The following is a 22,097-nucleotide window of genomic DNA, read 5'->3' on the forward strand; positions in this document are numbered from 1 at the left end:
GAGATCTGAGATGATAATTCTTTTAAATTGCTGAGATTGAGCTCAGATTGTTCCTGTACGAAGAAACATAGGTGTTGTGAAGCTACTGGTTGAATCTGAGCGAGATCTGAGATGAGCAATTTTTAAACTTGCTCAGACTGAGCTCAGATTATTCCTGTACGAAGAAACATAGGTGTTGTGAAGCTCCTGGTTGCATCTAAGCGAGATCTGAGCTGATCATTCTTTAGAATTGCTCAGATTGAGCTCATATGAATTCTGTACTAAGAAACACATGGGTTCTGAAGCCTCTGGTTGAATCTGAGATGAGAAATTTTTTGAATTGCTCAGATTGAGCTGAGATTTATTCTGTACTAAGAAACACATGTGTTCTGAAGCTACTGGTTGAATCTAAGCGAGATCTGAGATGATCATTTTTTAAAATTGCTCAAATTGAGCTCAGGTTATTTATGTACGAAAAAACATAGGTGTTCTGAAGCTACTGGTTGAATCTGAGCGAGATCTGATGAGAAAGTTTTGTAATTGCTCAGTTTGAGCTGAGATTAATTCTTTACTAAGAAACACGTTTGTTCTGATGGTACTGGTTGAATCTAAGCGAGATTTGAGATGATTATTTTTTTAAATTGCTCAGATTGAGCTGAGATTAATTCTGTACTAAGAAACACATGTGTTCTGAAGCTTCTGGTTGAATCTGAGCGAGATCTGAGATGATTATTTTTTAAAATTGCTCAGATTGAGCTGAGATTAATTCTGTACTAAGAAATACATGTGCTCTGAGGCTTTTGGTTGAATCTGAGCGAGATCTGAGATGAGAAAGTTTTGTAACTGCTCAGATTGAGCTGAGATTAATTTTTTACTAAGAAACACGTGTGTTTTGAAGCTACTGGTTGAATCTGAACGAGATGTGAGATGATTATTTTTTTAAATTGCTCATATTGAGCTGAGATTAATTCTGTACTAAGAAACACATGTGTTGTGAAGCTACTGGTTGAATCTAAGCGAGATCTGAGATGATAATTTTTTTAAATTGCTCAGATTGAGCTCAGATTGTTCCTGTACGAAGAAACATAGGTGTTGTGAAGCTACTGGTTGAATCTGAGCGAGATCTGAGATGAGCAATTTTTAAACTTGCTCAGACTGAGCTCAGATTATTCCTGTACGAAGAAACATAGGTGTTGTGAAGCTCCTGGTTGCATCTAAGCGAGATCTGAGATGATCATTCTTTAGAATTGCTCAGATTGAGCTCATGTGAATTCTGTACTAAGAAACACATGTGTTCTGAAGCCTCTGGTTGAATCTGAGCGAGATCTGAGATGAGCAATTTTTAAACTTGCTCAGACTGAGCTCAGGTTATTCCTGTACGAAGAAACACATTTGTTCTGAAGCTACTGGTTGAATATCAGCGAGATCTGAGATGATAATTTTTTTAAATTGCTCAGATTGAGCTCAGATTGTTCCCGTACAAAGAAACGTTGAATCTGAGCGAGATCTGAGATGAGCAATTTTTAAACTTGCTCAGACTGAGCATAAATTATTCCTGTACGAAGAAACATAGGTGTTGTGAAGCTCCTGGTTCATCTAAGCGAGATCTGAGATGATCATTCTTTAGAATTGCTCAGATTGAGCTCATATGAATTCTGTACTTAGAAACACATGTGTTCTGAAGCCTCTGGTTGAATCTGAGCGAGATCTGAGATGATCATTTTTAAAATTGCTCAGATTGAGCTGAGATTAATTCTGTACTAAGAAACACATGTGCTTTGAGGCTTTTGGTTGAATCTGAGCGAGATCTGAGATGAGAAATTTATATAACTGCTCAGATTGAGCTGAGATTAATTTTTTACTAAGAATCACGTGTGTTTTGAAGCTACTGGTTGAATCTGAGCGAGATCTGAGATGATTATTTTTTTAAATTGCTCAGATTGAGCTGAGAATTATTCTGTACTAAGAAACACATGTGTTGTGAAGCTACTGGTTGAATGTAAGCGAGATCTGAGATGAGCAATTTTTAAACTTGCTCAGACTGAGCTCAGATTATTCCTTTACGAAGAAACACATGTGTTCTGAAGCTACTGGTTGAATCTAAGCGAGATCTGAGATGATAATTCTTTTAAATTGCTGAGATTGAGCTCAGATTGTTCCTGTACGAAGAAACATAGGTGTTGTGAAGCTACTGGTTGAATCTGAGCGAGATCTGAGATGAGCAATTTTTAAACTTGCTCAGACTGAGCTCAGATTATTCCTGTACGAAGAAACATAGGTGTTGTGAAGCTCCTGGTTGCATCTAAGCGAGATCTGAGCTGATCATTCTTTAGAATTGCTCAGATTGAGCTCATATGAATTCTGTACTAAGAAACACATGGGTTCTGAAGCCTCTGGTTGAATCTGAGATGAGAAATTTTTTGAATTGCTCAGATTGAGCTGAGATTTATTCTGTACTAAGAAACACATGTGTTCTGAAGCTACTGGTTGAATCTAAGCGAGATCTGAGATGATCATTTTTTAAAATTGCTCAAATTGAGCTCAGGTTATTTATGTACGAAAAAACATAGGTGTTCTGAAGCTACTGGTTGAATCTGAGCGAGATCTGATGAGAAAGTTTTGTAATTGCTCAGTTTGAGCTGAGATTAATTCTTTACTAAGAAACACGTTTGTTCTGATGGTACTGGTTGAATCTAAGCGAGATTTGAGATGATTATTTTTTTAAATTGCTCAGATTGAGCTGAGATTAATTCTGTACTAAGAAACACATGTGTTCTGAAGCTTCTGGTTGAATCTGAGCGAGATCTGAGATGATTAGTTCTTTAAGTTGCTCAGATTGAGCTCATATTAATTCTGTAATAAGAAACACGTGTGTTGTGTAGCTACTGGTTAAATCTATAAGCGAGATCTGAGATGAGCAATTTTTAAATTTTTAACCAGTAGCATCAGAACACATGTGTTTCTTAGTACAGAATTAATATGAGCTCAATCTGAGTAATTTAAAAAAATTATCATCTCAGATATCGCTCAGATTCAACCAGAAGCTTCAGAACACATGTGTTTCTTAGTACAGAATTAATCTCAGCTCAATCTGAGCAATTTAAAAAAAATAATCATCTCAGATCTCGCTTAGATGCAACCAGGAGCTTCACAACACCTAAGTTTCTTCGTACAGGAATAGTCTGAGCTCAGTCTGAGCAAGTTTAAAAATTGCTCATCTCAGATCTCGCTTAGATTCAACCAGTAGCTTCACAACACATGTGTTTCTTAGTACAGAATTAATCTCAGCTCAATCTCAGCAATTTAAAAAAATAATCATCTCAGATCTCGCTTAGATTGAACCAGTAGCTTCAGAACACATGTGTTTCTTAGTACAGAATTCATATGAGCTCAATCTGAGCAATTTAAAAAAATGATCATCTCAGATCTCGCTCAGATTCAACCAGTAGCTTCAGAACTCATGTGTTTCTTAGTACAGAATTAATCTCAGCTCAATCTGAGCAATTAAAAAAAAAATCATCTCAGATCTCGCTCAGATTCAACCAGTAGCTTCAAAACACACGTGTTTCTAATTTTAATAATTGCTCAGATTGAGCTGAGATTAATTCTGTACTAAGAAACACGTGTGTTCAGAAGCTACTGGTTGAATCTTTGCGAGATCTGAGATGATCATTTTTTGAAATTGCTCAGATTGAGCTCATATTAATTCTGTATTAAGTACCACATGTGTTCTGAAACCTTTTTTAAAACGTCATATGTAAACAAAATATTGAAAATCTGGCCTAGGATTCGAACAGGGGACCTTTGACTCCGAAGTCGAAAGATCTACCGCTAGACCAAATCGATCCACATAAAAACCTTGAAAAAAATCTCACTCATAAATCAGTTTAGAAAATGTCAAATGTAAACAAAATGTTGACAACCTAGCCTAGGATTCGAACGAGGGACCTTTGACTCCAATGTCGAGAGGTCAACCGCTAGACCAAATCGATCCACATAAAAACCTTGAAAAAAATCTCACTCATAAATCAGTTTAGAAAATGTCAAATGTAAACAAAATGTTGACAACCTAGCCTAGGATTCGAACAGGGGACCTTTGACTCCGAAGTCGAGAGATCTACCACTGGACCAAATCGATCCACGGAAAACCTAGAAAACTTCTCACCGATGAGTATCTGCATCCCCTATCAGTTTAGAAAATGTCACAATTATCAAAATATTGACAACCTGGCCTAGGATTCGAACAGGGGCTCTTGACTCCGAAGTCGAGAGATCTACCACTAGACCAAATCGATCTACATAAAAACCTTGAAAAAATCTCACTCATAAATCAGTTTAGAAAATGTCATATGTAAACAAAATATTGAAATCCTGGCCTAGGATTCGAACGGGGACCTTTGACCTCCAAAGTCGAGAGGTCTACCACTAGAACAAATCGATCCACCTAAAAACCTTGAAAAAATGTCACTCATAAATCAGTTTTTAAAACGTCATATGTAAACAAAATATTGAAAACCTGGCCTAGGATTCGAACAGGGGACCTTTGACTCCGAAGTCTTGAATTCTACCGCTAGACCAAATCGATCCACATAAAAACCTTGAAAAAATCTCACTCATAAATCAGCTTTGAAAACGTCATATGTATACAAAATATTGACAACCTAGCCTAGGATTCGAACAGGGTACCTTTGACCTCCAAAGTCGAGAGGTCTACCACTAGAACAAATCGATCTACATAAAAACCTTGAAAAAATCTCACTCATAAATTAGTTTTTAAAACGTCATATGTAAACAAAATATTGAAAACCTGGCCTAGGATTCGACAGGGGACCTTTGACTCCGAAGTCGAGAGATCTACAGCTAGACCAAATCGATCCACGGAAAAACCTAGATAAATCCTTATACTCATAAATCAGTTTTGAAAATGTCATAATTAAACAAAATATTAAAAACCTGGCCTAGGATTCGAACGGGGGACATTTGACTCCAAAGTCGAGAGGTCTAGCGCTAGACCAAAGCGATCCACGGAAAAACCTAGATAAATCCTTATACTCATAAATCAGTTTTGAAAATGTCACAATTAAACAAAATATTAAAAACCTGGCCTAGGATTCGAACGGGGACCTTTGACCTCCAAAGTCGAGAGGTCTACCTATTGACAACCTGGCCTTGGATTCGAACAGGGGACCTTTGACTCCGAAGTCGAGAGATCTACAGCTAGACCAAATCGATCCACGGAAAAACCTAGATAAATCCTTATACTCATAAATCAGTTTTGATAATGTCATAATTAAACAAAATATTCAAAATCCTGGCCTAGGATTCGAACGGAGGACATTTGACTCCAAAGTCGAGAGGTCTAGCGCTAGACCAAATCGATCCACGGAAAAACCTAGATAAATCCTTATACTCAATAATCAGTTTTGAAAATGTCATATGTAAACAAAATATTGAAATCCTGGCCTAGGATTCGAACGGGGACCTTTGACCTCCAAAGTCAAAAGGTCTACCGCTAGACCAAATCGATCCACATAAAAACATTGAAAAAATCTTACTCATAAATCAGTTTTTAAAACGTCATATGTAAACAAAATATTGAAAACCTGGCCTAGGATTCGAACAGGGGACCTTTGACTCCGAAGTCGAGAGATCTACCACTAGACCAAATCAATCCACGGAAAACCTGGAAAATTTCTCACCGATGAGTATCTGCATCCCCTATCAATTTAGAAAATGTCACAATTAAACAAAATATTGACAACCTGGCCTAGGATTCGAACCGGGGACCTTTGACTCCGAAGTCGAGAGATCTACCGCTATACCAAGTCATTCCAGGGAAAAATCTTGAAAAATCCTCACTTATGAATCAAATTTGAAAATGTCATAATGAAACAAAATATTGAAAACCTGAAACGGGTGACATTTGACTCCAATGTCGAGAGGTCTACCGCTAGGCCAAATCGATCCACATAAAAACCTTGAAAAAATCTCACTAATAAATCAGCTTTGGAAATGTCAAATGTAAACAAAATATTGACAACCTAGCCTAGGATTCGAACAGGGGACCTTAGACTCCAATGTCTAGAGATCTACCGCTAGACCAAATCGATCCACATAAAAACCTAGATAAATCCGCACTCATGAATCAGTTTTGTAAATATCATAGTTTAACCAAAATATTGAAAACCTGGCCTAGGATTCGAACGGGGGACCTTTGACTCCGAAGTCGAGAGATCTACCACTAGACCAAATCAATTCACGGATAAACCTAGAAAAATTCTGACCGATGAGTATCTGCATCTATATTATAAAAGCGCTTAAATCGCATGGGCGCCGCCCTGTTGTTTTTACGTTAAGTGGTGCCCGCACCCTGCTAAAATGATGCGTCCTGTGGTCAATTTCGGGGTACCCGTGGGTTGGGGATATGCGTTGTTTGTGACGTCACAGTCAAAGCGCGAGCGTGTATAACTTTGGGATTGAGTGCAGGCGTCCTTTGTGATGTCACAGTCACTTACAGTAAATAACAATGCATTGTGGGGGGGGGGGAGGCACGACGACAGGACGAAGGCTGGTTGTGGTGGGTGTTATAGAGTAGAGCACGTTGTTGGACAGGGAGAAGGAAGGGGATGCAGTGTGGTACGTCTGTTGGAAGGGGCAGGGGAACGGCAAAAAATGAAGGGTTCATAGTAAAAGGGCTGGGAAAATAATACGGAAAGGGGAAAAAGAAAAAGGGACTAATGATGACATTGGACAGGAAAAAATAAAGTGGACAGAGAAAAATACCCGAAACGGAGAACCACCTGAATGGCGGGACCCGCGCGGAACGGGGAAAGTTATGGGCCGGCAAAAGATGCAAAGAACAACTCACGGGCGGGATGACGGGAAGGAGGCACGGGTTAGATTTGGGACGGGGACAGGAGGAAGGGGAACAAAGTGGTACGTCTGTGGAACGGGGGACGGGGGAACGGCACAAATCAAATGACGGGGAAAATGAACAGGGCTGGGGTAGGGATTGAACAAATGAAAAGGGAATATCATGATATGGGACATGGAACAGGAACAAATTAAACTGAATGGGGGGATCAAGCCCATGGAACGTGAAAGAACCACAAACGGGACCCGCGCGAAAGTGGCAAGCAAAGAACAATGCCAATGCACGGGATCGCGGGGACGGGAGGTACAGAGGCGTGGGTTAGATATGGGACGGGATAGGGAAGGGGCACACGGTGGGACAGAGAAGTGGCACACGGTGGGACAGGGAAGTGGCACACATTTGGACAGGGAAGTGGGGGAAAATGAGCGGGCCTGGTGAGGGGGGAAAAAAGAAAGGGGACTTGAAAACGATACAGGACAGGAAAATAACAAACTGAACGGGAATAAAACAAAAGAAACGGGATATAAACAGGACTGGGAAAGAACCCCTATCGGGACCCGCTGGAAATTGGAAAACACTAGATGGGATTGACAATAATGCCGAAACGGAAAAAAGACGGACAAGGGTTAGTGTACGATTTTGCAAAGCACTCTAAGATTCGTCTTGACATTGGATGGGTGGTTTGCCACAGTGATTTGTATTGTGACCCTGCCCAGCCACTTTAACCCTCCCCTGTATACAACGCTACACTTGCAGCATTTTATAGACGATGTGACCTATGTTTACATTCAAACCGCCCTCTGTTGACAAAACACTCTATACGTCATGTTTCGCCGGGCACTGAGTTGCGCAGTCACAGTAAGATTGCGTACACTTTTTATCTGGCTGCCAAAACACACAAGTTTTGCCCGGCGGTATGCGCGCGAATCATGTTATGGATTTCGTGTGACGTCAGAGGTCACATCGTCTATAGTAGAGCTTTCTAGCGGGGTTGCCGCGCGAAGCGCGGCATCCCGCTATTCCCCTTTCAATTTAGAAAATGTCACAATATTAAACAAAAGAAATTGACAACCTGGCCTAGGATTCGAACGGGGGACCTTTGACTCCAAAGTCGAAAGGTCTACCGCTAGACGAAATCGATCCACGGAAAAACCTCGATAAATCCTCACTCATGAATTAGTTTTGAAATAGTCATATGTAAACAAAATATTGACATCCTGTCATATTGACATTGTCTACCGCTAGACCAAATCGCTCCACATAAAAACCTAGAAAAATCCTCACTCATAAATCAGTTTTGAAAATGTCATAATTAAACAAATTACTGAAAACCTGGCCTAGGATTCGAACGGGAAACCTTTGACTCCGAAGACGCGAGATCTACCGCTAGACCAAATCGATCCACGGAACACCCTAGAAAAATCCTCACTCATAAATCAGTTTTGAAAATGTCATAGTTAAACAAAATATTGACATCCCGGCCTAGGATTCGAACGGGGGACCCTTGGCTAGACCAAATCGATCCACGGAAAAATCTAGAAAAAATTCTCACTGATGAGTATCCCCTATCAATTTTGAAAATGTCAAATGTAAACAAAACATTGACAACCTAGCCTTGGATTCGAACAGGTGACCTACAGGTTCTACCGCTATAGAACAAATCGATTCGCGGAAAAACCTAGAAAAAATCTCACTGATGAATATCTGCATTCCCTATCAATTTTGAAAATGTCAAACGTAAACAAAATATTGACAACCTAGCCTATAACTCGAACGGTGGACCTTTGATTCCGAAGTCGAGAGATCTACCGCTAGACCAAATCGATCCACAGAAAAAGCGTGAAAAAAACTCACTCATAAATCAGTTTAGAAAATGTCAAATGTAAACAAAATATACAAATCCTGGCCTAGGATTCGAATTGCGGACCCATGACTCCTAAGTCGAGAGATCTACCGCTAGACCAAATCGGTTCACAGAAAAACCTTGGAAAAAAAATCAGTTTTGAAAATGTCAAATGTAAACAAAATACTGACATCTCTGCCAAGGATTCGAACGGGGACCTTTGACTCCGAAGTCGAGAGATCTACCGCTACACCAAATCGATAGATAGAAAAACCTAGGGAAAATATCACTCACAAATATCTGCAGCCCCTATCAATTTTGAAAAATAATGTCAAATGTAAACAAAATATCGCGCGTAGAGCACCGCTGCAACTCGACTATCTCACCGTGTGGGACCATAAACGACTTGACCACAAGTCTAGTGTGGGACCATAGAGTTTGGACCATGGTGGGACCACAGTGGGTGGGACATGTCTACTTTGCGGAACTGTCGCGCATAAACTGCTTGAAATACGTATACCTTTCGCGGGACATGTATCGGGGGTCAGAGGTTAGTGTATATATTTTTTTAAATTACCACTCACTAATTATAACACAATAAATGTGTTTTATTGCAAGAACAACTCTTAATATAAGGAACACCCCCAAACGTGAAATTACGGGAAATCTGAAAGCAACGTGATAAGTTTAATATCTATACTATTAAAAGCGTAACCCGCGCCATCTTGGATTGAAATTAGAAGGTCCAGTGGCCTGACATCCTTGTGGAAATCGAGGGGTTGTGTGTGTGTAATTCAACACGTTTGTGTGGTTTCAGACGTCGGGTTGCAAGTCTACAAAACCCCGACCCAAACTCCCACTTACGAGTCATCTGATTGGAGGAAGTTTGGGCGGCGACCGTGTGTCAACCACTGGTCGATGTTGTTACCAGACTTCCTAGAAATCTTTCTGACAGGTGACTCATTGTGGACAGTGTTTCGCAGATGGTTCTCCGGATTGGTTCACTCATTGCCCCTTGCCCGCCCACCCACCATTCGATCCGCCCTTTTTGGTCGGGTTATACTTTCGTGTTGTACTAAGCATGGTTCTCCGGATTGGTTCATTCATTGCCGCGCAGGGTCGAAGAGGCTGGGTGCCAGGACAAAATCGAAACAAATTTGCATTGAATGAAGTAAATCACCGTGCTGTAAAGCATGTGAAATCGAGCCCAGCCTCTCATACATTCTGGTCAGTGTATGAGTGGTGGAGACAGGCCACCTGTTGCTTGGTGAAGGAGGTCGCCGTGGGACCACTTTAGGTTGAAAGTGGGTTGCGACCTCGTATTTCCAATAAATATAAAAAGAGGCCGACGCTCTTACCCCCCCCCCCCGAAAAAAGCGGTGGTTAAACAAAAGTAGATAGATTTGTGGCACACAGCATGTTCCGAAAACTCGCTTTATTTAGTGCTACAACAACCCTATGTATCGTGGGACGTGACGCTCCATAAATCGCGATCAATAAGTAAAGGGTCCAAGATTCTAAAATCGTAGCGTTATTGGAAACAAAGCAACAAATAATTCAACAAAGCAAAGCTGTTTACTTTCTTCCTTTTCCAGTCGGATAAACTCTAATATTGGCTGAGACTATTCAAGCCTTTTTAGTCGGATATCTCCTCTGCTATTTAGTACCGATGATTATTGTTGAGGAGGATATTATACCAGGCTGAGCCTCTTACGAGCCATTGGTCGAGTAGCTCGGCGCGGCTATTGACGGTGACTATGGATTTGTTCGTGGAGGTACCTGGTTTGTTGAGAAGGGAGCCAAGTACCACTAAATTGAATAATATGGGCCTACAACACTACATCCACAACTAAACTTTAACATCGATACCAAGAAACATACATTATATCAATAATTCGCTCCCTTATGGGGAATTACCAAACTATACACCAAAACATCAACAAACAAACAAGTCGAAATAATTACACTTAAAATAAGTTTAAAGGGCATGGACAAAAAGAAACAAATAAATGGCAAAACACAGATATAAAAAAAAAATTGAGACACAAATAAAAGGAGAAAAAAACCAGTAAAGACTCAAAGAAAAAACAATCCAAATAATAAAAGTATAGAATCTTATAAATGTTATGACTCTTTGGTGCTTAAGATCCTCATTCATTTTAAATACAATTTCCAATCCAACTATACAAAGTAGTATAACCTCTGTCCCTCCAAATACGCCTCTCTTAATATGTATGCATAAGGTACGTCGTCAATCTAACCAAAAACAGAGCTATGGGCGCAGCCACTGCAAGTAGTGGCGGACGTGCGCCACAGCCGATCTTTTTGGGGTAGAATTATGACGTCATGCATAAATATTAAGAGAGGCGTATAGCACCCTCACCCACATTACATTTCAAAACATTTATGTAAAGGAGCTTCATCCTCTAGCGGGGTGCCGCGCGAAGCGCGGCATCCTGCTAGTCTATACTATTAAAAGCGTAAACCGCGCCATCTTGGATTGAAATTAGAAGTTCCAGTGGCATGGCATCCTTGTGGAAATCAACACGGTTGTGTGTGTGGAATTCAACACGTTTGTGTCTTTTCAGACGTCGGGTTGCAAGTCTACAAAACCCTGACCCACTTACGAGTCATCTGATTGGAGGAAGTTTGGGCGGCGACCGTGTCAACCACTGGTCGATGTTGTTACCAGACTTCCGAGAAATCTTTCTGACAGGTGACTCATTGGACAGTGTTTCGCAGATGGTTCTCCGGATTGGTTCACTCATTGCCCCTTGGCCGCCCACCTGCTATTCGATCCGCCATTTTTGGTCGGGTTAATACTTTCGTGTTGTACCAAGCATGGTTCTCCGGATTGGTTCATTCATTGCCGCGCAGGGTCGAAGAGGCTGGGTGCCAGGACAAAACCGAAACAAATCTCACGAATTTACATTTAATGAATAAAGTAACTCACAGATTAATGTTTCGCAGGCGACCATGTGTCAACCACTGGTCGATGTTGTTACCAGACTTCCTAGAAATCCTTCTGACAGGTGACTCATTTGTTGAAAATATTAAGTTTAAAGGCACCTGGAAATAGATTTTTTTTTCCCTTCAAACATTACAGTATATGTTTCTGAACAATAAAATAATTTTTGGAGTAATTGTTTTTGACGATTTATATGTTTAAAAAAATTAAATAAAGTTGTGTGGGGGTGACTCCGCCTACCCCTTTTGTGACGTCAATCGAGGAAGACTTTGCCTAGATCGAACATCGAACACACGTACGTGCAAGTACATTCAAGTCCTAGTCGTGAGTTTGTACGTTTTGAAAAAATTTTTTTTTTGCATTTTTCCGGCAATGTCGACCAGGTGCATTGCTGCTGGATGCAGCAAAACAACTAAAGATTGTGTTAGTTTGCCAAGTTGTCCGGTCCGACGTCTTTTCCAGCGCTGTGCGGCAAACACTTCGAGCCGTCGTGCTTCGAGAATCCGGAATACACTACACATTTTGACATGAAGAGAAAAGTTCTTTTCTAAACCATGACGCCATCCCAATAATTTTTCCAGCTAGTTGGGAAGTTGAAGAATGTACCTGAAAGACATAACGAACCTAAAGGAGCATTTGCCTAACGTGAAAAAATCAGGTATTGTTTAAACTTTGAGGGCATGTTTCTAGCTTGCGCAAAGCGTCACTATGCTGTGTTGGCACTGCATGCGATTCATCGCGCCTCGATTGACGTCACGAACAGCGCCCTCTCGGGTCAGTTTTTTTTCCAAATTTGTAAATAACATGGAAACTAATTTTTGTAAACCTTAGTTAATTGTTTATTTATATTCGACTCATCAAAACACATATTTTAGTGACAAAAGCTTTATTTTGACAAAATACCACTTCCAGGTGACTTTAAATGGAGAATATTTATAAAAAAAACAGTCACTTCCAAACGGCATGAGAATTATGGACAAGGCGGATGGGATCAAACGGAAGCTTTATAGTAGGCCAGCCAAAGTGTGAAATTACACTTTGGACGGCATAGTTTGTTAATGGCTGGCATCCATGCTAGATGTATGGATCATGGGCTCGGGAAGACGATTAGGGTGGATGCCCAGCTTAATTTTGAATTTTAAGGTCATTTTGGAGTAAAAAGGTCAAAAAAGGTCAAAAGTCAATATTTTCAAAATTTGTGTCAAATTTATTCACATTTGATAGATCTATCCATAAAATGTATTTTTAACTTTATGTTGATACTAAAAATCTATGTAATTAACGTATAAACTTTGACCTTGTGCACAAATGTATAGCAAAACGAAGTGTGTAAAAGTGTGATTATCTTGAAAAGGGTACATTTTGAGTACACCAATTGTTTTTGCACTCCCCATCCTCATTGGTGCATATATTGGTTTCAAACAACTTTTTTGCAAGGTAAATATACCCAGGCAGTTTTTGAGAAAAAAAAATAATTCAAATACCACCTTCATGTGGGGTCTTAACGACTCATTTTAAGGTCAAAATTTCAAATTAGGCAAAAAGTTAGCATTTTTGAAATTTTCACAAAATTTGACCCCAAACGATGGATCTTTCCATAAAATGTATTTTTAAGTTAATGTTGATATGCCAAACGTATGTAATTAACGAATAAACTTTGACTTTGTACACAAACGTATAGCAAAGCAAAACGTAAAAGTGTGAAAAGTGTACATTTTTAGTATACCAGCATTTTTTGCACTCCCCAGCTCATTGGTGCATATTTATGTTTCAAACAACTTTTTTTTGAAAGGTTAATGTACTCAGGCAGTTTTTGAAGAGAAAAAAAATCAAATACCACCTTCGTGTAAGGTCATATTGAGGTCAAAAAGTGCCAAAAATGTCAAAATTTAATTTATTTTTATTTTTCGCTAAATTTTACCGGCGGCAGATCTATCCATAAAAAAATAGTTTCATCATCAAAATGACATGCCAAGTCTGTGAAATTATGAGGTAATCCTTTGTCTTGTACACAAACTCATAGGAAAATTAAATCTTAAATTGCAATTTTTCTCAAAAAGTGCGTATCTTGAGCATAATACTTTGTTTTTGCACTTTCTATCCCAGCAATGCATATAAATGTTTGAAAACAACTTTTTTGTGAAAGGTCAATATACAAAGGCAGTTTTTAGTTTAAACTAAATTCATATTACACCTTCCTCATTGGTAAATTGAAACAAGAAATGCGTATGCTGATTCATGCAATTAGTTTGATATAGTAGTTGTATAGTTTGACGTGCTCAAAAAATGAATGTTTGTATCAAAGTTATTTTAACACTCCCAATCTTTCCAAGATTTGCACCCCAATAAAACTAGCTCAAATCAAGCATCTGAGATAGGGGTAGTCTTGCAGGTAACCCCACTCTTTCTGTGAAGCTCATGTGTGTCTGTGTCAGTGTGAGAGATGAGACGTCCATGTATTCCTTGTTTATGCTGTGTGAAGTTTCAGTGCATCTCTTGTTGGCGGTAACATCTCCAGACACTTCTTCGCCTTATTTACCAAAGAGTTGGAGCCTGACAAGGTTGATAATTTTATACCAAGGTGCACAAGTGTTACCAAACTGCTCAATGAGAACAAGTTCTCCATTACGGCCGATTCCCTTGACACATATTAACTTTGCTTTTCGGAGACTTTCTTTTCCCAATTGTCATGTAGGAGAGGCTGTGTACAGGTTGGCAAGTCTCTCAGTTACTGCACGTATCGGGTAATTAATGTGCATTTCTTTCCAAGTTTCTGACGCTTTTGAACACACAAAAGTGACATTTCTCCACCTGCAAATCACTCTTATCCTTCATTGACTGCCTTTATATGGAGCACCAACCGGGTGTCAGCCTGCTAAGGTGTCCTCAAAACGTCATCTCTCCTAAAGGACCATGGCTTCCGTAACATAAAGGAACCCCCGCTGTACTATTCCTCATCTTTCCAGTAGACCCTTGCCCTTTCTACAAAAACGTCTGACAAGAACTTGAGATTAGGTTTGTTCAATAGCCCATACATGACGTGTAGGAGTGGAACCCCGGTCTATCGATGAACTTTCGAATTGGCTTTTTCTTTCCCAGTCTCTTTGACTGTGTCACTGTCTTGGTGGAGCCCTCTCCAATCTAGCGATCAAGACCAGGTTGTAGGATCAGTGGCAGCATTGAGCAATAATTGTTGCAGTAACTTTCTGTCCGTTTTGATAGGCTTTTGTACCGTACATAATTCGTTTGGTTGAAACATTTGCATTGTACAGATCAGAGAAAGTTTTTGCGCAATGTTTTCTTCAGGGCGTCACTAAAACCATCAGTTTCTTGAAGCAGACGGTGCTTCCAGATGGTTATTATATACTGCGTTCCATGATCTGGAGTTGTTTGAAGATCACTTTACCACATCAACTGGTGCAATGTCTTTTGTTGTCAAAGATACCAGTGGTATCTCTTTCACAATATCAGAGTCTGTGTCATCGTCTTCGCAAAGGTTTGGTTTAATCGGAACACATCAAATCTTACTGTTTGTTATGATCATCAACATCTCTGTCTTCTTGAGGAGTTTCATATCTGCCAGATGAACACATCCCTATCGATCAAAGTTACTGTGGTCATAGATGATGGGGACGGCAGCATTGTGGAAAAAGCTCCCAGATTGGTGATCAAGTATCTGTCTTTCCGAGTCCTGGATCTCAATCTCCACCATCACAGTGTAATGAGACCACAGTTTGGAGTTTGGATTTCTGGAGTGCTTGTTGAATTTGTTTAAGCAGACGTAGTCCTCCTTTGAAAAAGATTTAAATCTCAAACTTTGGACTTGCCCGTTTAAGTTCATTTCTTCCTGAGGTGATAGTGGCCGGGCAACTGTGATGATGGAATGTTTCTGACCTGTGTTATGTCCACAAACTGATTGATCAAAGTGATGAGATTGTCATTGCTGTCTGCTAGTGCCTGAAGAGTAGTGAGAATTCTTTCATCAAAGAAACTTGGCATAAAAGTATGTCAAGCTGTAGTGGTTTCGGTGTGCCTGGTTATGTAGCTCTGGAGTTAGCTTTGAATAATGGCACTCCATATAAGAAAGTATACAATGTATCACTGCACGATACCCCATACCCCCATCGTAGCTACAAAGTATAGGCCTACCTAGGAAAAAACAACATTTTACTGCAAAAAGAATGTTCAACTTTGTTAATTCACTAATAAAAGTTGAGTATTTAACTGCGTACATGTACTTGGAAAGATTGGGAGTGTTAAAATAAGTTTGATACAAACATGCATTTTTTGAGCACGTCAACTATACAACTACTATATCAAACTAATTGCATGAATCAGCATACGCATTTCTTGTTTCAATTTACCAATGAGGAAGGTGTTATATGAATTTAGTTTAAACCAAAAACTGCCTTGGTATATTGACCTTTCACAAAAAAGTTGTTTTCAAACATTTATATGCATTAAGTGCAAAAACACTGTAATATGCTCAAGATACGCACTTTTTGAGCAAAATTGTAATTTAAGATTAAATTTTCCTATGAGTTTCTGTACAAGACAAAGGATTAACTCATAATTTCACAGACTTGGCATGTCATTTTGCACTGTAAAAAATTACCGTAATTTTACGGTGAAAAGTACGTAAATAGCTACAGTGTTTTACCGTAACGAGATTTTTTCATGACTTTACGGTGCAACCCCGTAAATACCGGCTCGCAATGCACCATGGGATTGTTAAAAAAAATTACCGTAATTTTTACGGTGATAACGACATTTTTCAATGACTTTACGGTGCAACCCCGTAAATATCGGCTCGCAATGCACCATGGGATTGTTTAAAAATAATTACCGAAATTTTTACGGTGAAAAGTACGGTGGAACCCGTAAATATTGGCTCGCAATGCACCATGGGATTGTTAAAATAAATCACCGTAATTTTTACGGTGAAAAGTACGCAAAACAAAACAAGTACGTATAAAACTATTTCCTTGACTGTACGGTGTAACCCCGTTAATACCGGCTCGCCATGCACCATGGGATTGTCTAAAGGGAATGACCGTAATTTTACGGTGAGAAATGTGTATATTTTGACGGTGAATTACCATTCTCGCTTTTGCTCGCCAGCCTTTTACGGCCAAAATCCGTATCTGGGCACACCAAAAGATCCCTAGGGATCATCGCGCACGCGCAATGCTTATGAGGAAGTTCAGGCGGGGCGACTAGAATAACTAGATTTACCCACTTTTTTGTACTCTTTGGTACAATCCCGTGCTCATGGGTTATTACTTAAAGGTATGATACATCATTGGTTTTGGTTCTGGAAACAATGAGTTCATTCCAATTCTAGTCGTCTAGTTTTCAAAACACCCATCATTGGTAACCTGTTAAGGTTTCTAGTTCATCAGTTATTCTTTGTGGAAGTTTATATTGTGTTATGAAGACCACTAAATGCAGCGTCTGAATTCGAACAGTGCAAATCGAAAGCAGTTGTTGCCTTTTGATGGTGTTCAGAACTTTTCTTGAATATCAGCATTTAAGATGGAACTATTTTGAAGGGAGATTATTATCTCATTCGCAGTTTTATGATGAAAATTATTTAGAATTATATTTCTTGCCAAATTGTTTTGATAATTACCAAAGCTGTATCGTACCTTTAACATAATGGTTATTTTCGTGTAATACACCGTACAAATCACGGCACTCTGTAACCTCGTGTATGGTTTTACACCGTATTGACAGCCTTATCACCGTAAAAATCACGCCACACCGTAACTTCATGTACGCTTCGCACCGTATATTGACAGCTTTCTCACCGTGAAAATCACGGCACACCGTAACTTCGTGTACGGTTTACACCGTAAACTGACAGCTTTCTCACCGTGAAAATCACGGCACACCGTAACTTCGTGTACGGTTTGCAACGTAAAAATTACGGGAATCGGTGGCATCTCGCTGCACAACCGATTCCCGTAAATTTTACGGGAATTTTTTTACAGTGCGATGATGAAACTATTTTTTTTGGATAGATCTGCCGCCTGGGGTAAAATTTGGCAAAAAATAAAAATAAATTAAATTTTGACATTTTTGGCACTTTTTGACCTTACACGAAGGTGGTATTTGAGTATTTTTTTTTTCGAAAAAAAAGTTGTTTGAAACATATAAATGCACCATTGAGTGCAAACAAAGCTGGTATACTAAAAATGCACACTTTTCAAGATAATCACACTTTTACGTTTTGCTTTGCTATACGTTTGTGTACAAGGTCAAAGTTTATTCGTTAATTACATACGTTTGGCATATCAACATTAACGTACAAATACATTTTATGGATATATCTATCACTTGGGGGCAAATTTTGTTAAAAATTTCAAAAATGCTAATTTTTTGCCTAATTTGAAATTTTGACCTTAAAATGAGTCGTTAAGACCCCACATGAAGGTGGTATTTGAATTTTTTTTTTCTCAAAAACTGCCTGGGTAAATTTTCCTTTCAAAAAAAGTTGTTTGAAACCAATATATGCACCAATGAGGATGGGGAGTGCAAAAACAAATTTGGAAACATTGGGTAAGGCTATAGGTGGAAGGAGCCTGAAATGTGTCTATTAATAACATTTTGGGGTTGGGGGGCGGGGGCTTACACAAATAAAGTAAGCATGTGAAATCGAGCCCAACCTCCTTACATTCTGGTCAGTGTATTGTGAGTGGCATGGTGTGTTGTCTGGTTTTGAGACAGGCCACCTGTTGCTTGGTGAAGAAGGTCGCCGTGGGACTACTTTAGGTTGAAAGTGGGTGGCGACCTCGGACTTTTACAATAAATCTCGTTTAGTGCTCCCGTAACGCGCAGCCTATTGACCAGAAAGTTTACAGGACAAATTCAGATGAGAATAAACTAAAAAGAGGCCTACGCTTTTATTGCCCCCCGAAAAGATCCCCAAGAACAGCGGTGGTAAAAAAAAACAGTAGATAGATTAGATTTTTGGCACACAGCATGTTCCGAAAACTCGCTTTATTTAGTGATGTAACAACGCTATGTATCGTGGGACGTGACGCTCCATAAATCGCCATGAATAAGTAAAGGGTCCACGATAGACTGGGTAAACTTTCAAAAAAAATAATCAACCCTGAAGACAAATTGTGTTAATTTATGGCATACAAGGGGTATTGAGGGGGTGCTGAGCTCGAATTTGCTGTATGCCAAGCTCAAAAATGTCCCATAATACCTCAAAATCCCAAATCCAATATGGCCGCCACAGTGCCTGCAAGCTTTATGCGTGAACGGCGGGTATTGTAAACGGACAGCACCCACGCACTGCTGCACTGCCTTGTAACACCGCTTTCACAGTTCGACTCGGCCGCGGCTCGGCAGTTCGTCGATCTACGTGGTAGGCTGGTGCGATGCGGCAGACAAACAACAGTGAGTACCGAGCAGAAATGTCATTTTTTGACGAAGTTTTTAATTCACTCAACAAAAAGGAAATGCAAGCATTGAAAGTTTTGGTAGTGTAGTACAAATGAAACTTTAGTTATTGCTGGCTAACGGTCGTAAAACTTTCACCTATCAACGCTGATTTGAAAAACGTATAGCGTTAAGGAGGCCCAAAATATTAGACCCCTATAAGGCTCACGGGGGAAGCCTTATAGTTCCTAGAAGTATGCATAAGGTACGTCGTCTAACCCCAAACGAGGTGGGCGCAGCCACTGCAAGTAGTAGCGGACGTGCGCAATAGCTTCATTTTGGGTTAGAATGATGACGCCATGCATAAATATTAAGAGAGGCGTATAACAACCTCACCCACATTACATTTCGAAATATTTGTGTAAAGGATTTTCATCATCGAGCGGGGTGCCGCGCGAAGCGCGACACCCCGCTAGTTCTAATAACGCACGACACTTGCATATTTATTTCGGATACTTATTGTGTGTGGCATGCAATGCAATGATGAGTCGATCCTCCATGCAGCGCATGGGATGCAGCATGATGCACCCAAAACAAACCACCATTGAAAGTTCAATCTCTACTGCTGCCCCATCTAGCCAGGGATGCTGATCCAGTAGAAGTAGATGATACTTTTCAAAACCTATTTTAAAATAATTGGTTGAAAAGGAATAGTCAGAATGATGAAAAAGAAAAGGAATATTCGACGGAGAGAAGAAACTAGCGATGGAGAAGCCGAAAAGAGCGACCAAATACCTTTCTTGGAGGAAGATTATCACACACAAGTAGTAAAGCATGTTCAAAAGACACTTCAAAAAACTGCAGATAAAAAAAGCAAGAAAAAGGAAAAGAGCGGGACTGATGGTGATGTTGATGCAGTTAGCACCGGTACGAGTTTGCTCAGCTTTGACCATGACGAAGTTGAAGGTACGGTTAGAGGCCGGAGGAGGGGTTCCTAGTTTTGTTAAAAATTTATAGCACTGTATCGTAGGATAGGACAGGAGGTCCTGTTTTCGAGGTGTCCCTAAAATCGTGGCAAATCTTTTATCCTGGTGTCATGTGTTTTCAGTAGGATAACAGGAAAATTGTTCACAATCAAAAACTAAATATTTGTTTCTTCAATCATCTATCCAATTTTTCAACAATAACACTTTCACTTCATGGGGGTGTGTTGAAATTTTTAAAGTTTTGGTTTTACGTTGCGGGAGACAGTCCGCCATTAACAGTGCTTATGCATGCAGGACATTGGAGCAATGTCATATGTTTTCACACCTTTCATTGGTTGGTATATTATTGAATATTCAGAAGCTAGTATGGCGTGCAAAATATATGAAAAATATTATTCAATTACTACTTAACAAATTTAATTACATTTTTGTCCTAAGGCATTATGGCTACTATTAGGCAGTTTCATCAAGTTGATTTCACGTGTACCAAAACGCACACACACACAGCCCCGAAAAAAAAGAACGAAACATATTAAATCAAAACTCACATTTTGTACAACTCACAACTATGAGACTTGTCAGTAGGCAGGAGCATTCTCTCCTCGTGCTTACATTTCAAAAATATTCAAAATCAAATAAATAGTTTCGGAGATATTGTAAGAAATAGAGAGCAACGACAAAAAACAGAGGCTTGGCCTCGCGTGCAGCGCCCATTCGTTTGTGCATGACGTCACCTATGAACCCCGTGGACAACGGATTTCGGAAATCTTCGGAAAGCGCCGAAGAAGCCCGAAGACGGTTTTTTTGCGATGCGGGAGCACATGTTTACACTAAATGAGACAACGATTACATCATCGTGTAGCCGATAAAATTCCGCACATCGTACAGCTAGTCACATAGCTTTTACCATAAAAACCTATTTTTGTCGGCGTTTTCCATTTTTTGAATCAAGATTTCTTCCAGAGACAATCATCAAAATTGAATGCGACTTTGTCAGTGCTAATTCCCATACTTTTAAGTTTAACTTGTAAAAATTTGGTGTAATTTGATTATGTTTTCTTCTCCCTCCGAAAGGTTTTGTTCGACCATTTCTTGCAAAGTTGTCCTAAATACGCACGATTGTACATGTACGTCGTACATCTTCGTGTTTCCCTGATGTGCCACCACAAGAGGGCGTGTGTTACAATAAGTTTAATAGGCCGGGGCTCTAATAATGTTTCGTCTTGGCTGGGGGAAAGCTGCCCGATCTTCTTTTTGATAATTTCCACGTTCTGAATTGATAATAACAGACTGCTCATCTTGAGACAAAAGAAACTAGTGTTATTATATATTTTTAAAGGCCTATACTAATTGAAACGAAAGTAGAACAAAAAAATTGATTGTATAGCCACTAGTTTTTAGAAATTGTCTTTGTAAGTATAACAAAAATAATCGATGTATACCAATGCCTTCATCCTCAAGTTTTTTAAAGATTGTTCTAAATTTTTACTGTGTTAATGCTACAATTTTAAATCAAAGGATCAACTGATCTTAAATTAAAGAAAACACCAGTCATAAACTCTTTAATTTTATTTCATTCTGGTTAATTTAATAATGCTATTTGTTGACATAATTAATAAAGAATATTCACACAAACACCTGCAAAACTTAACACATAGGCCTATTTAATTTTTATAGTTAACAATTTCCCCCACGATGCCGCTCCTCAGTTTGATTCACAAAATATCACTTTTTGTCGTTCATAAAAAATTATACTAGCGCCTCAAAGCACAGTTTGTAAACCTCCCCATTGATAGAGAGCGCTCGCCTATTGTGCGCCCTCTATTGCCATAGGCTGTGCATTAAACTTGGCCGTGGCCGATATGAAGAAAAACATAACAATTGAACTTGAACACGGGTACGTTTATCTCTGCCACCAAACATCCGATTTCAAAATTTTAAATTGATTTTTACTCCTAAGAATACACCTTAACAGACCACATCTTTTCAGAGAAAAAATCACCTGCATTAAATTTCACTGAAACAGCCTACTACTATATTAGAATCCAGAGATAT

The 22,097-nt window shown here is 39.4% G+C and overlaps 1 protein-coding gene across 3 annotated transcripts in view; it reads left to right on the top strand.

Annotated features, from left to right (window-relative positions):
* Positions 1 to 6,608: 6,608 nt before the first annotated feature.
* LOC139947560 (PAX3- and PAX7-binding protein 1-like) overlaps positions 6,609 to 22,097 on the top strand; it is a 70,627-nt gene continuing 55,138 nt past the window's right edge. For 2 of the 3 annotated variants that reach the window (XM_071945501.1, XM_071945502.1), the window contains exon 1: positions 19,616 to 20,022. In XM_071945501.1, coding sequence (XP_071801602.1) covers positions 19,776 to 20,022 — 247 coding nt within the window. In that variant the 5' untranslated portion in view covers positions 19,616 to 19,775. Of the gene's footprint in view, positions 7,479 to 19,615; positions 20,023 to 22,097 lie in introns of those variants that run through there. The other variant, XM_071945503.1, reaches the window with a different exon arrangement.

This window comes from Asterias amurensis, chromosome 14 (genome assembly GCF_032118995.1).
Source record: "Asterias amurensis chromosome 14, ASM3211899v1".
Classification (NCBI taxonomy): domain Eukaryota; kingdom Metazoa; phylum Echinodermata; class Asteroidea; order Forcipulatida; family Asteriidae; genus Asterias; species Asterias amurensis.